The sequence below is a fragment of the Trematosphaeria pertusa genome (genome assembly GCF_010094035.1).
Source record: "Trematosphaeria pertusa strain CBS 122368 unplaced genomic scaffold BU26scaffold_2, whole genome shotgun sequence".
NCBI classification, from domain to species: domain Eukaryota; kingdom Fungi; phylum Ascomycota; class Dothideomycetes; order Pleosporales; family Trematosphaeriaceae; genus Trematosphaeria; species Trematosphaeria pertusa.
The window spans coordinates 1,780,414-1,792,996 of NW_022987213.1; the positions used below are offsets into that span (position 1 = coordinate 1,780,414).

General features: G+C 55.7%; 7 protein-coding genes across 7 annotated transcripts; 4 read left to right on the forward strand and 3 right to left on the reverse strand.

The window, feature by feature from the left end:
• Window positions 1-59: 59 nt before the first annotated feature.
• Window positions 60-1,492, reverse strand: BU26DRAFT_514483 (ZIP zinc/iron transport family). Its single transcript, XM_033827848.1, has 3 exons — window positions 1,290-1,492; window positions 286-1,233; window positions 60-235 (listed from the first exon to the last, which is right to left on the reverse strand). Exons 1-3 carry the CDS (start codon window positions 1,462-1,464, stop codon window positions 204-206), a joined length of 1,155 nt encoding a protein of 384 aa, XP_033689605.1. The 5' UTR covers window positions 1,465-1,492; the 3' UTR covers window positions 60-203.
• A 267-nt stretch (window positions 1,493-1,759) lies between these two features.
• BU26DRAFT_141706 (uncharacterized protein) lies at window positions 1,760-2,764 on the reverse strand. Its single transcript, XM_033819828.1, has one exon. The coding sequence runs from the start codon at window positions 2,572-2,574 to the stop codon at window positions 2,056-2,058; it is 519 nt and encodes a 172-aa protein (XP_033689606.1). The 5' UTR covers window positions 2,575-2,764; the 3' UTR covers window positions 1,760-2,055.
• Window positions 2,765-3,001: 237 nt separating this feature from the next.
• On the forward strand, window positions 3,002-4,494 carry BU26DRAFT_514484 (family A G protein-coupled receptor-like protein). The gene is made up of 4 exons (XM_033827849.1): window positions 3,002-3,350; window positions 3,398-3,739; window positions 3,788-3,936; window positions 3,983-4,494. The coding sequence occupies exons 1-4, from the start codon at window positions 3,132-3,134 to the stop codon at window positions 4,197-4,199; spliced, it is 927 nt and encodes a 308-aa protein (XP_033689607.1). The 5' UTR covers window positions 3,002-3,131; the 3' UTR covers window positions 4,200-4,494.
• Window positions 4,495-4,565: 71 nt separating this feature from the next.
• BU26DRAFT_447489 (uncharacterized protein) lies at window positions 4,566-5,772 on the forward strand. Its single transcript, XM_033824655.1, has 4 exons — window positions 4,566-4,754; window positions 4,810-5,019; window positions 5,077-5,248; window positions 5,339-5,772. The coding sequence occupies exons 2-4, from the start codon at window positions 4,976-4,978 to the stop codon at window positions 5,495-5,497; spliced, it is 375 nt and encodes a 124-aa protein (XP_033689608.1). The 5' UTR covers window positions 4,566-4,754; window positions 4,810-4,975; the 3' UTR covers window positions 5,498-5,772.
• Window positions 5,773-6,135: 363 nt separating this feature from the next.
• On the forward strand, window positions 6,136-6,666 carry BU26DRAFT_559279 (uncharacterized protein; the record flags this gene model as incomplete). The annotated part of the gene is made up of 2 exons (XM_033832681.1): window positions 6,136-6,287; window positions 6,390-6,666. The coding sequence occupies 2 exons, from the start codon at window positions 6,136-6,138 to the stop codon at window positions 6,664-6,666; spliced, it is 429 nt and encodes a 142-aa protein (XP_033689609.1).
• A 64-nt stretch (window positions 6,667-6,730) lies between these two features.
• Window positions 6,731-9,119, reverse strand: BU26DRAFT_141871 (uncharacterized protein). Its single transcript, XM_033819831.1, has 2 exons — window positions 8,491-9,119; window positions 6,731-8,426 (listed from the first exon to the last, which is right to left on the reverse strand). Exons 1-2 carry the CDS (start codon window positions 8,979-8,981, stop codon window positions 6,965-6,967), a joined length of 1,953 nt encoding a protein of 650 aa, XP_033689610.1. The 5' UTR covers window positions 8,982-9,119; the 3' UTR covers window positions 6,731-6,964.
• An 816-nt stretch (window positions 9,120-9,935) lies between these two features.
• BU26DRAFT_141845 (general substrate transporter) lies at window positions 9,936-12,380 on the forward strand. The gene is made up of 5 exons (XM_033819830.1): window positions 9,936-10,177; window positions 10,238-10,507; window positions 10,600-10,824; window positions 10,902-11,885; window positions 11,939-12,380. Exons 2-5 carry the CDS (start codon window positions 10,305-10,307, stop codon window positions 12,192-12,194), a joined length of 1,668 nt encoding a protein of 555 aa, XP_033689611.1. The 5' UTR covers window positions 9,936-10,177; window positions 10,238-10,304; the 3' UTR covers window positions 12,195-12,380.
• Window positions 12,381-12,583: the final 203 nt, after the last annotated feature.

The following is a 12,583-nucleotide window of genomic DNA, read 5'->3' on the forward strand; positions in this document are numbered from 1 at the left end:
GATGGAGAGCTGTCGTACACGTAGGATCATTGAAATGAAGTCCTCCTAGCAGAGCTGATGGTCCAACACGGGAGACATAACCAAGACCAATATGAATTATGCACGGTATGTTACGCTCCCAGATGAATCCCTAGGTACTTGAAATACGGAGCTCGAAGATTGCTATGAGATGGTCGGGTTAGCCAATGCCAAGCTCAGTGCGTTCAAGCCCAGTAACCTAGCAGGGACATCAATCCTGGAAGTCGTTAGCAAATCAAACAAGCGCCCAAGAATACGAGCACTTACCAGCGCCAAGAACCATGAGCAAGAACGCCCACAGTGTCCTGCTCACCGGCCCTTTCTGCATGTAGGGCGAGAACATGAACTCATGAGCCATGAGCTCGACAAGCCCAGTGTAGATCAGAATGCCGGCACTGATGGAGTCGAAGATACCGTTGGTGATGAGCGTGGTCCTTGACTCTGGTGGATATGTCTTGCGGACGCCCAGACCGATAGCGATAGCGAGGGGTGTCGAGAGACCGTAACCCAGGCCGAGGAGATAAGGAGTCCACTTCTTGGTCTTGGGCCACGGGACCGTTGCCAGTCGGGACCCTAGACCTAGACCCTCGAATGTCTGGTGGAAAACAAGGACAATGTAGAGCGTGATAAACTCGTCGCCGGCGACAGCAAGGGTCAGACCAATGAAGACGGAATGGAAGATGACTCCGAATTCGAGAATGAAGATGGAGGTCAACTGGGCGGAATACGTCTCGGGAACGACGCCACCTCGTTGCCAGTCCTCATCGATATCCGCATTGTCCCGGTGGTCTCGAGCATGTCCGAGATGGTCAACTCCGGGAGTATAGTGGTTGTCGGTCCCTTCGTCATTAGGGTTTTCCTTGTTGCGGTCGTCTAGACTCGGTGTATTCCGGTTATCGGCCGGCGGGTGAGGGCCATGTGCGTGGCCAGCATGAGCGTCCTCGCCGAACTTGGCGTAGCGCATGGTCATGAGCTCCAAGAAGAACATGACAAAGGCCATCATAAGTGCTATCGCTTCCGGCCAAGGGTATGTCTCGGTGGATATGACGCCCGTCAAGCACTCGTCCCCAAGGGCCTCGTTAGCGGGGGCAAGAAGATGGATGAAAGCTGTGGCGATGATAACACCCGATCCAAAGTATTTGGCGATGAAGAAGGCCCAATCTGGAACCTTCAGTGCACCACGCGATCGTCTCGCAAAGACAGGAAATATGGCGCCTATTCGGACCGAGTCAGCTACCTTCTCTGCAAGCAGGCACAAAACATGCACTTACCCAAGCAGGAACCAATGAGGATGACAAATATTGAAGAAATTCGGACGCCCATGCGCCCGTCATAGTCATTGCCGGTGGCACAGGTTCCGGATGTTGCGTCTTCCTCGGGGGTAGCGGCCGGTGTGTCGGTGGCCTGGCGCACGACAAGGCGTGCCAGTTCCAAAGGCGTGGCCATTCCGGGCACCTGGTTTCGTCCGCGGAGAAGTGGGGGACAGATGTTGTCTTTATGGGTTGAGAGGGGGAAGCCCAGAGTTCGCAGTGTTCGAGAAAACGCTTAACCGTGGATGCCAGTAAGGCAAAGACCTGTAGCTTGAGCCGGTACCTAGGCACTGACGCAAGTGATCCCGAGTTGATGGTCTTGTCCTGCGCGGAAGCAGATCTTGGGAACGGGGATACTTATTGCGCCCAGTGGGATAAGCAAAAGAGCACCCTGATGGCCACCGGCAAGCCTTTTCTTAGCACCCTGGTGAGTCTTGGGGCCATCGGCAGGCTGCGTGGGCGGCGTGGGCGGTGCTTTCTTCGCTGCTGAGCACCGTGATGTCGCGCTAACGGAGCGTCGCCGAGTTGAGTCAATCATGCGCGGACTCTTGCTCGTACCACAGTGGTAACGACTCCAAGGCCATTGGTGCTGCCGCCGCCCCAGGTGCGGAAATGTTGAGGATGCGGTACGCCTCGAGGACGCCATGTCGTGGACCTGAATTTCTTGTGGGGTGCTGTTGTGCACAGCGAATTCGGCAGGCCACCTCGCACAGCGCCTTCCAAGGTTTCAAGCGGCTTTGTCAGCGGGGCTCGTGATAGGACTGAAAGGGAAGGGGCCTATAAGAAAACGCAAACTCCATTCCAAGGTTACGTGCGACACTACATACCTCCAGCAGACCTGTCGCCTCCTTGATGAGTACCTAGGTACCGCCCTTGCATGCGCACCTAGGCGCCCTGCGCCGCAGCACCGCAGTCCACTACGAGCCACTGCGTCCCTGACAACCCTTGGAAGGTTCCCTGAGTGTGCTCCGTACCACACTACCAACCACGGCGTTCTTATACACAGTCCGATATAGGCCCCGTTAAACGTCGCGCCATCAGCCCCGATAGGATGCGATGTGTCCCGTGGAGATATCCGGCTTGCGTAGCACTCGAAGAAGCTGCATGGTTCGAGGCAGACGGACCAAGTCGTTCGAAAAAGGCCGGAGCTGCGAACAGCGATTCGAGACGCCGTATCCTGTGTCGTTTTGTCGGAAATACGCGCCTTCACGGAGTCCCGCCGGCATACAGAGCAGATTCCAGCCATCGTTGAAGTCTAGAGCTGCTGCCTTCACGTGACTGTCAGGTTTCGATCCAGCCTCGAAATGTGGGGTACGTACATCGGCGATCCGTCATGGGATTCTGCAACAATGCCATCTTGAGACGCGCAATTCCCCGTCTCCGCCTCCGCCTCCGCTGTCTCTGTGATGGGCACTGCTCGCGCTGAGCTCGCCGTGGCTAACAATACGCCAGCGAGCATGAGCGCACCAGCTTGCTTGCTCTGAATGAAACAGCAGTATCATTGTCGCTTCTGGCGGTGCGCGAGCAACAGAGCGCGATGCCCGTCTAAACACGCCGCCCTCGATGGTCCAATGAAAGCTCCACGCAGCGAGGGGAAGCTACCAATGACGTACTTGATCCCCGCTTGATGCAGCTCCTGCCATGGAGCTTTGGACAGCTGACTAGCTACCTAGCTCGCAATTACGTCCTCATAATGGGTGCCTGCTCTCTTCTGCTTTATAACTTCACGTCTCGCGCCTCTGCATCAACTCACTCTCAACTCATCTCTGCCTCCAATCTGCACAAACACTCAACACCGCCACCATGATCATCGATCCAGTCGACGTCTTGAAGAAGACCACCTCCGCCCATCTCATTCCCACGGCCGTGCCGACGAGCGTTCCGGGGCTTCCCCCAGTGCTTCCGGACCCCATTGAAAAGCAATTTGTCGGCGAAGATGGCAAGAGGACGCTCTGGGTCGTCTTCGTGCTTATGGTTATTGCCTCGGCCGCCTTCGCTGCCATGTCATGGCGCGTCCCAGTTGTACGTACCGCCGCCTGATCGAATCGGCCAAAGCTTACGTTCACCAGGCCAAACGGCTGTATCATGTTATCACCACCATCATCACCATCATTGCCGCTATCTCGTACTTTGCAATGGCAACGGGCCATGGCACTGCGATCCACCACATTCGCATTCGCCACCAGAACGATCACGTCCCGGATACGTACACGGATGTTCAACGCCAGGTCTTCTGGGCACGCTACGTTGATTGGAGCTTGACAACGCCGCTCCTACTCCTCGATCTTAGCTTGCTTGCGGGTCTCAATGGCGCACACATGCTGATGGCCATCGTGGCCGATGTCATCATGATCTTGACAGGTCTCTTTGCCGCGTTTGGCTCAGAAGGAACACCTCAGAAGTGGGGATGGGTAAGACTCCGCAATACGTATGTTGAACACTCGCTGATTACCCTATAGTATGCTATTGCTTGCATTGCCTATCTTGTCATCATCTGGCATCTCGTCATCAACGGACGAGCTCAAGCCAAGGTAAAGGGTGACAAGGTCGCATCCTTCTTCGTGGCTATTGCAGGCTTCACTCTTGTAGTATGGACTGCCTATCCCATGTAAGTATCCCTGTGTGGTAATTACTGGCAATACTAACGACTGCAGTATCTGGGGCATCGCTGATGGCTCACGGAAAATGTCCGTCGATGGTGAGATCATCGCTTATGCCGTTCTGGATATTCTGGCCAAGCCAGTTTTCGGCGCCTGGCTCCTTATCACTCATGCTAGAATGCCAGAGACCAACGTCGACCTTGGTGGCTTCTGGTCATATGGGCTGAGTCGTGAGGGTGCTTTGCGCCTGGGTGACGATGACGGAGCTTAATTGCTCAAACCAATCGTAGTGTCATTCACTGACACGGATTACACGGCCGAAATTGCAATACATAAAGGAAGTGGGGGGGGGGGGGATGAAAAAAAAAAGTGGCTTACGTTCCTTTAACATATTCATTGCGCGTGGACTATTTTTCCGAGAGCTGGCGTCTACGGGCAGTGTCCATGCATCTTCCTAGGAATGGCTAAAATGCGGGCGCAGGATGGTAGGACCTCGTGCTGTTCATTAATGCATATAGCTCATACTTCGTTAACTGCTTTCAACGCTACTACGACCATGCTCGATGTACTGTGTATTTCACTTGCTCATGTCTCGTTCTGTTCCATTCCAGACTCACAGTCATACCACGTACCCTTTATTAAGTTTCGCGTGAGGCTCAATTTCTTTTAATCTATTTGACCCGGTATTCCTGAACAAGCCTTCTTCGCTTGCAGTTAGCCCCAGGCTTGACGTTACCCCGGATGCGGTTCCCGGGCTGAGAATGAGGAAAATGCTGTCTACGTAAACATGAGAGTCTTGAGGCAAGCGCACAACGGAATGTGAACCGTTCGTATAACGCGTCAGTGCCACTCTATGGTAGATTAATCCAACAGCGGGAAAGGACCTATCTTTATCACACCACTCGTACTTTCCATCTACTTCCTGTGCGGAAGCATCACGATCTTTGACCGTGCCTTCTTATATATGGCTGGCTTCGAGCGATATACCGACTGTCGACAACAGCATCGCATCTACGAACACTATCTCTCAGACTCGCTGTATACATCATGAAGTCAGCGGCTATTATTCTTGCGACGCTGTCCGCGACAGTGTAAGTCACCCTGTATTCGTCCGTGACTTGGTGGTTGGTCCCCGCTAATGCCGCTAGGATATCCTCTCCTATTCTGACCCCAGCGCCGGAACCCACGTGCATGCTTGCGATCCTAAAGCAGCCGTCTTTCGAGTCAGATTGCACATTCCATGCGAAGACGCGGACGAAGACAGTGTATACGGACTGCGGCGGGTGCGGGCTCGAGACGAAGATGCTCGGGCTGGGACTGGTGAGTCTTCCTTCTGAGTGTTACACATTCATGCCGCCCCTACCATCGTCCTCTTGCTTCCCCCGGCTCTCTGAATGCTAACATGCATAGCCCTGCCGAACCCTGACTACAATTCCTGGCGTTGCCTATGAGACAGTCACGTCGTGCTGCTCCGAGAAGCCCGCGCCGACTCTACCTGGACACAAAGTCACCGCGATCCCGACTCTGCCGGGCCATAAAGTTACGGCGCTACCTACGCCATCGTCGTAATTGTTGAGGCATCTGTTTTTTTGTACCCGAAGACTGTCTGCGATGTCCCACGTGCATAAGCAACAACAAGGAAAGGGTATCGGGGCGATTTTTTACGGAGTTTGCTCTGATCAGCAGCGAGCAGCAGCGAGTATGGGACTTTGTGCATGAACTGGCGCTTGGCATGTGCGTTTTTTGACTGTGTATAAAATGAGGGCAAAGGGAAAGTATATTCTTTGGTTCCTAGGTAATCCTGGTCGTAGGCGTGAATATAAGATTCGTATGGAGAGCCTCAGGAGCTTGCCGAGCTACGTCATAGGGAGCTCGTGCGAAACCAAACTGATGTTTTCGTGACTCGAGGCAACAGACAGGGAGCCGGAGGGCCTGGAATGATGGCGTCGCATGATAATGGGCGTGCAAGCGTGGAATGACCGGCCGCTGTCAGCCGTCAGGTGACGCATTGAGGTTGGTTGCTCTGGTCACCCCGGGCAGGGATTAGCGTTGCGCGGGGAGCTTTGTTTCGACAGCTCAAGACCCCTCCCGCCGCCCCAGCACAGCCTCTCTACCTGCACTACAAGAACCGCTCGCACGCGCAAACAATACCTTGTCTCCCTTCCGCTTCATACTCGCCCAAGACGTATTCGCTCGAAGCATTCGCCATGACCGACGCCAAAGTTGTCGACGAGACGCCCATCTCGCCAGTCCGCGAGGGGCTGGAGCGCCGCAATAGCTTGGAGAAGCACCTGCAGCACAGGCCGGACCCGCAGGACCTGAAGAACAGGCACATTCTGCTGGACACGACTGCTGCTCCGTACGTACTCCTGCGCTCAGCCAAGACACGGTGCCCTGTCTCGGTCGCACTAGCGCCCTGGTGGGAGGATGCAAGCAAACAATGCTGACCAGCTTCGAATAGGGCACTGCAGGCAAAGGCGCAGGAGCTCGAGCGCCAGCGTGCGACAGACAACCTTAAGAAAGGCCTCGCCCACCGCCCGGACCGCGAGACGCTCGTCGAGCGCCACATCCTCCCCGACTCGAACGCCGCTCCAGCTCTCCAGAGTCATCAGTTGGAGCTCGAGCGACACATGCGTAAAGACAGTCTCGAAAAGGGCCTACAGCACCGTCCCTCACCCGAGGACCTGGTCAAGAAGGGCATTCTCGAGGCCGACGAGAACCCTCTCAAAGATGCATAAAGGAAGAACATTGGGTGCATCGTGACATTATCTGGGCAAATCGAGGTTCATGGGATATTACAACAAAACACATAGCATAAGATATCATTCTCTCCTTTGTGGCGTCAATGAACATTTGGGAAACTCGGGAGCGAGATTAGCTTCGGCGGAATGGGCATGGGCAACAGGAAAGCAGGACTAGGATATTGAGTATTCGGTCTGAATATTTGCATTCTATCTCGAAGCGCCCGATTTGCTTTTCTCGCCCGTCCTATCCAGTTTTCGATTCTACAAGCTTTTGGCCGTTGTCGTCCCTCGACTAATCCCATCTGCCAGAGATTCGATCTGAAAGCCACTTGGGAATTACGGGTTTCTTCTCCCAGCCGGCCTTCCATTGGTCTTTCCACCCCTCCACGCTTGACGGCAGGGCATACACCGCGCTTACGAACCAGGTAGTGGCCCCAGCCTTCAAGTCCTTGTGGATGGTTGGCAGCACGCTCCTTGCTTCCACCAGATTCGAATTAGCGTCCGAGAGCAAGACGCTGCCCTTCCTTGAGCCCTGGTGCAACTCTGCAATGCCCACGGCTCCGGACCTTGAAGCCGCAAATGCACTCATGAAATCCGCCTTTCCGCCCTCAGATATGGATTCGTTCAATTCAGTCAGGTTCCTGCCGTCCGCTTCCCGGCATCCGTATACAGCCCAGGCACCCTCTGCAGTCATAAGGCTCCGGCCGGTTCGGATGCGATGGACGCGCAGATGCCAGTTTGGTGTGTCTTCGGCCGGAGGGACGAGGTATGTGAGCACGTCGACATCGTTCCATGGCTTCATGCTTGACACGAGGACTGGGACACCGTCGTGGTTCTCAATCTCTGTGTCACCGTTATGGGCGCGGCGCATCTTCCAGAGTTCGCCGTCGTCGTCAGAAAGTGCCAGCGACGATTCTGGAACAAATTGCTCCAGCGTGTAGGAGCCTGTGGATACGGAGTACGCAAACGCTGAGCTGTAGGCGAATCTGCCGTACTTAGCTTGTGTGTTCTTGAGTGGGTAGTGGCAGGATTGTCCGCTCGACAAGAGGAAGGTGTGGCCACCGCTCCTGACAACAATGTGTCTGGGATGAGGAAGAGGCTTGACGACCCGCTGGCTTGCGAACGGATGCGGTTCTTCTTTGGAACTCCAAAACGGATGGCTTTCGGGCATTGCGAGCGGAGAAAAGGCCAGCATACACCAGTATGGCGATCCCGGAGAGTTGTAGTTCTCGGCGAGGTATGTGTTAGGGTAGGAATACCCAATGCTGAGCATTCCGTTCGGCTGGAAGATATCGTGCTGCGTCGTCCACCACCGCAGGTTCCTCAGCCAGATGCCTTTCACTACGCCCCAGGACAGCGGAGCCGGCAGCTCCACGTCCGCGAAGGCTACCGAGCCCCAGAAAGCTACCATGGCCCATCGATACGTCAGTGACCGCCCAAACGTGATGGCTCTGCCCTCGGGATCGAAGTAATGCACAAAGTCCTCTGCGTACATTCGTGCGCGTTTCTTGCACTCTTCAGCTTGCGTTGGGTCCATTTCCCCAGCGAGTTTCGCGTAGAGGAGCTGCAGGTACTGGATAGCGAAAGAACCGGAGTAGTAGTCCATCTGTCGGTACCCCTCCGGACCGTCGTTCGACCAGCCATCGCCGCGATAGAACGTGTTGAGCTGCTTGATATCAGCGTCCAGACGCTCTTTCGACCAGTTGGCGCCGTTCTTCGCAAGACCGAGATTGGCGAAGACGCGGAACCAGAGCCTGTGGAAATCTCAACACACGTTCTCACATATATCCCCATTAGGGACGCCATGGAGCACCGTACCAGTTCGTATTGGGCATATCTTTGTCATTCATGCTCCCCAGCCACGTCTCGACGTTCTTCTTTTGCTTGTCTGTCAACGGATCCCAGAAGTCCTTGTGCGCAATGGCAAGCGTGTATCCTATGGGGCACGCCTCCACCATGCGCTGGTCCTGATCCTCCATATACCCCCAGAACTCTTCGCTCTCTGGATCAGTCCCAGCTACGAGGCCCTGCACAAAGCGCTCTGTACCCGCATACTTGCTCCCGCCCGCAAGCAGAGGAGCCAATGCCCATAGCGGGCGCGCATAGCCTTCTACTTGCGCAGCAGTCTCGTCGAAGCGCGTCCCCGTGCACCCTACTTTTACCATGGAATGCTGAGGAGAGTCTCCGCCAGCGAGGGGATCCAGCAGCGAGGCGACGGCGGCAACGACATCGTCTCTTGTGCGGAGCGGATTCGTGGAGAATGGATGGAGGGGGAACGCGCGATTGGCGTTGGCTACCTTGGCTGACATTGCTGGATTCCTGAAATCTTATTCTCCTCCGGTGTACTTGGCGGGTGCGTGGCTGCTGTGCGCTCGTGCGAATGGCGACCGAGTCGAAGATTCGTGTTCCTCCAAAGCAAAAGCCCAACTCAAGTCACTCGAGAGAACAGACGTCAATGGCCTCGAAACTGTGTCTCGCAAATTCTCCGAATGGAATTGAATCGAGGTGGCGTCCGGACTGAATAATCTATCCCTCTCCCCACCGCCTTTTCTAAGCTAGCACGCGCTCTCTACCGGCGTGTATATATGCAGGCAGAATGCAGCAAATGGCTCTTCCAATCTAGCAGCGTCTATGCGGAACGAGTGTCGTCTGCCGAACACGTCCCAAACGAACGTGGGGCATCATCCACTGCCCCGAACGGAAAGCCCACCAATTCACGGATAAATGCAATCAACCGTAGCCCGGAGTGTGCTAGCGAAGCCCCTCTAATCACCCCCCCAAAGCGGCATGGTCGCCGTTGCTTTCTTACCCCAGCTTTCGACGGCCCCCTGGACCTATTATCTTTCCTTCAAACGACGAGGGCTGGCCTGGCTGGTCACACACACATGCGGATGCCGCACAGCGACGCTGCAGCACATCTCAGCTTGGCAAGCGGTACGGCCTTTCTTGGCTGATCTCGCGCAGTCTTATTTTCCCACAAATTAAGCCGCAGGACGCGTCCCACCGCCGAGCTGCCAGACCTTCTGGAAGGCGAGGCGGCTGCTGCTCATTCGATGGATGAAGGGTACGCCCTGGTGTCGCGCTCGCTGATGATGGGCACGCGAACCCGGATTTGGGGTTTGGACACCGCCGGTGCACGCTTAGACGGCATCAGAAGGATTAGAGCGAACCATGGCGACGGCTGGATTTTGTGCGTGGGCCGGTGGTGGGAGGTGCGGCGAAGGGACGGGAGCTTGGGCCCTTTGGTGTTTATATATTCCGGACGGTGGGACCGAACATGGCGAGGTTGCTTGCGGGTAATCAAACTATAGGGATTTCCTTTCCTGAGAAGCAGAAGTCGCCTATCTGTCTTTCGATCGCTCCCCCGTTTGTCCAGCTGTTGGGATTCGAAGGCGAAGTGGGCACTTCTCAACCTTTCTCTATCTGGGTTCCTCTTTTTACCGGGCAGAGAGCAGACTGCAGATAAGACCCGACCCTTGGGTGTCCCTCAAAGATCAGTATCCCGGTATGTTTCCCCGCCGTCCCGCCTGATGTTTGGAAACTGTTTCCCACTGACGCTCGACAGCTCCTTCAAGTCGCGATCCGACTCCAACTCTTCTGCCCTTTCGTCTGAAGAGTGACAAGCCAACGCCATGGACTACTCCAACGAGCCCGCCGGCCCCGGCGCCCGCTTCCTCTACAAAATCGTCAAGAACGATGCCATGAAGCAGGATCCACCGCAAATCTATGGATGGCGCTCTTTCATGATGGCATGCTCTGCCTGCTTCGGAGGCATGCTTTTCGGCTTTGATATCGGCACCATCGGCGGCGTGCTCACACTTCCCGCTTTTATGGAGTACGTATATACAATGGAAAGGGTCTGAGAAGGCCAGCACCATCCATTCTTTTCGAGGTCGTTGAAGCGCATTGGCTAACTCTTGGTCTTAGCAAATACGGCCTCACACAATTGGACAAAGTCGGCCAGGCCAACCTGTCGGCTAACATCGCGTCGACGCTACAGGGCGGATGTTTTGTCGGCTGCTTCGTGGCGTCGTGGATTGCGGAACGTTGGGGACGGAAGACTAGCTTGATTTTCAATGGTCTGGTTACGATTGTTGGATGCGTTATCCAATCGTGCAGCTTTGGAAGCCTTGCTTCCATGTATGTTGGTCGGTACGTAAATCTTTCATCCTCCTCTCTTCCGTATATCAACGTTGCAAGCCCTCCCATACTGACTAAGAGGACGATAGTCTTGTAGCTGGCCTCGGTGTCGGCGGTGCCTCCATGGTCGTCCCTCTTTACATCTCCGAGAACGCACCTCGCGCTATTCGCGGCGGTCTGACCGGCATCTATCAACTCTTCATCGCCGCGGGAACTATGCTCGCCTTCTGGGTCAACTACGGCGCTATCCTGCACATCCACGGCGCCGCCGTCTACATTGTGCCGCTCGCACTCCAGGCCCTGCCCGCCGTGCTCCTCGTAGGCTGCATGATGCTGAACAAAGAGTCGCCGCGCTGGCTCGCCAAAGCCGACCGCTGGGAGCAAGCCACCACCGTGCTCGCCCGCCAGCGCAACCTGTCCCCCACGCATCCCTACGTCCAGGGCGAGCTGAAGGATATCAGCGACCAGCTCGAGCACGAGCGCATGCTCATCGGCGGCTCCACGACCAAGGACCTGCTCCGCGAAATGTTCACCATCCCGGGCAACCGCAAGCGCGCCCTCATCTCCATCGGCCTGATGATCTGCCAGCAGATGACGGGCACCAACGCAATCAACTACTACGCGCCGCAGATCTTCAAGAACCTCGGCCTGCAGGGCGATGAGACCAAGCTCTTCGCCACGGGCATCTACGGCGTCGTCAAAATGACTACCTGCGCCGCCTTCCTGCTCTTCGCTGCGGACTCGCTCGGTCGCCGCAGATCGCTCCTCTGGACGAGCATCGCGCAGGGCTCGGCCATGCTGTATATCGGCTTGTACGTGCGGATTAGCCCGCCCGTTGATGGCGCCGCGGTGCCGCCTGCGGGCTACTTCGCACTGGTGTGCATATTCCTGTTCGCGGGCTTCTTCCAGTTCGGCTGGGGCCCCGTGTGCTGGATCTACGTGTCCGAGATCCCAACTGCGCGCCTCCGGTCGCTCAACGTAGCCATCGCAGCGGCGACGCAGTGGCTGTTCAACTTCGTGGTCGCGCGCGCAACGCCGAACATGATGGCTACGGTTGGTTCTCACGGCTACGGGTAAGTCCTCCGAATGCCTACCATCCGCGTACTCGCTAACAATACCTTCCCAGCGCCTTCATCATCTACTCCTGCTTTTGCTACTCCATGTTCTTCTTCGTGTGGTTCCTGATCCCCGAGACCAAGGGCCTCTCGCTCGAGAAAATGGACGACCTGTTCGGCGTCACGGAGCTGGTCAAGCACCTCGAGGAGGACCGTGAGGCGCACGCGCATGCGGCGTCGACCACGACCGAGATCGGGCTTGATGGGAAGGAGGTCAAGGAGGAGAGGCGGGAGGTTGCGCCCGAGGAGAAGACTGGTCATGCGTAGTTGGAGTTGGTTGGGGGATACGGGCTTGGCGCCTGCCTTGGGGCGTTGGGGCTTATGTCTTGTTGAAGCTTGTTTGTGTGGTGGTGGGTGGGCAGCTACATACCAGGCTGGCGTTTGTGGGCGAAGTAGCTGAAGTGTGGCAATAATGAGATTATGAGTTCTTGCATCGTTCTCAGTCTTCAAACTTCTTCATCCAGCCCTCGGCATGTGATGTGATTCTGCATCCTCGTCTTACCTGGCACTGAAGCTCACATAACGTTTTCATGCTTATTCCACAACCCTTTCGTCGGTGTATTCAAACTCTTCTAAATTCGCTATGTGCTTCAGTGGGGGTATCTCATAAAACTACACACGATACAAGTACAGCCGCCCTCGCCAGAGAATTCAGC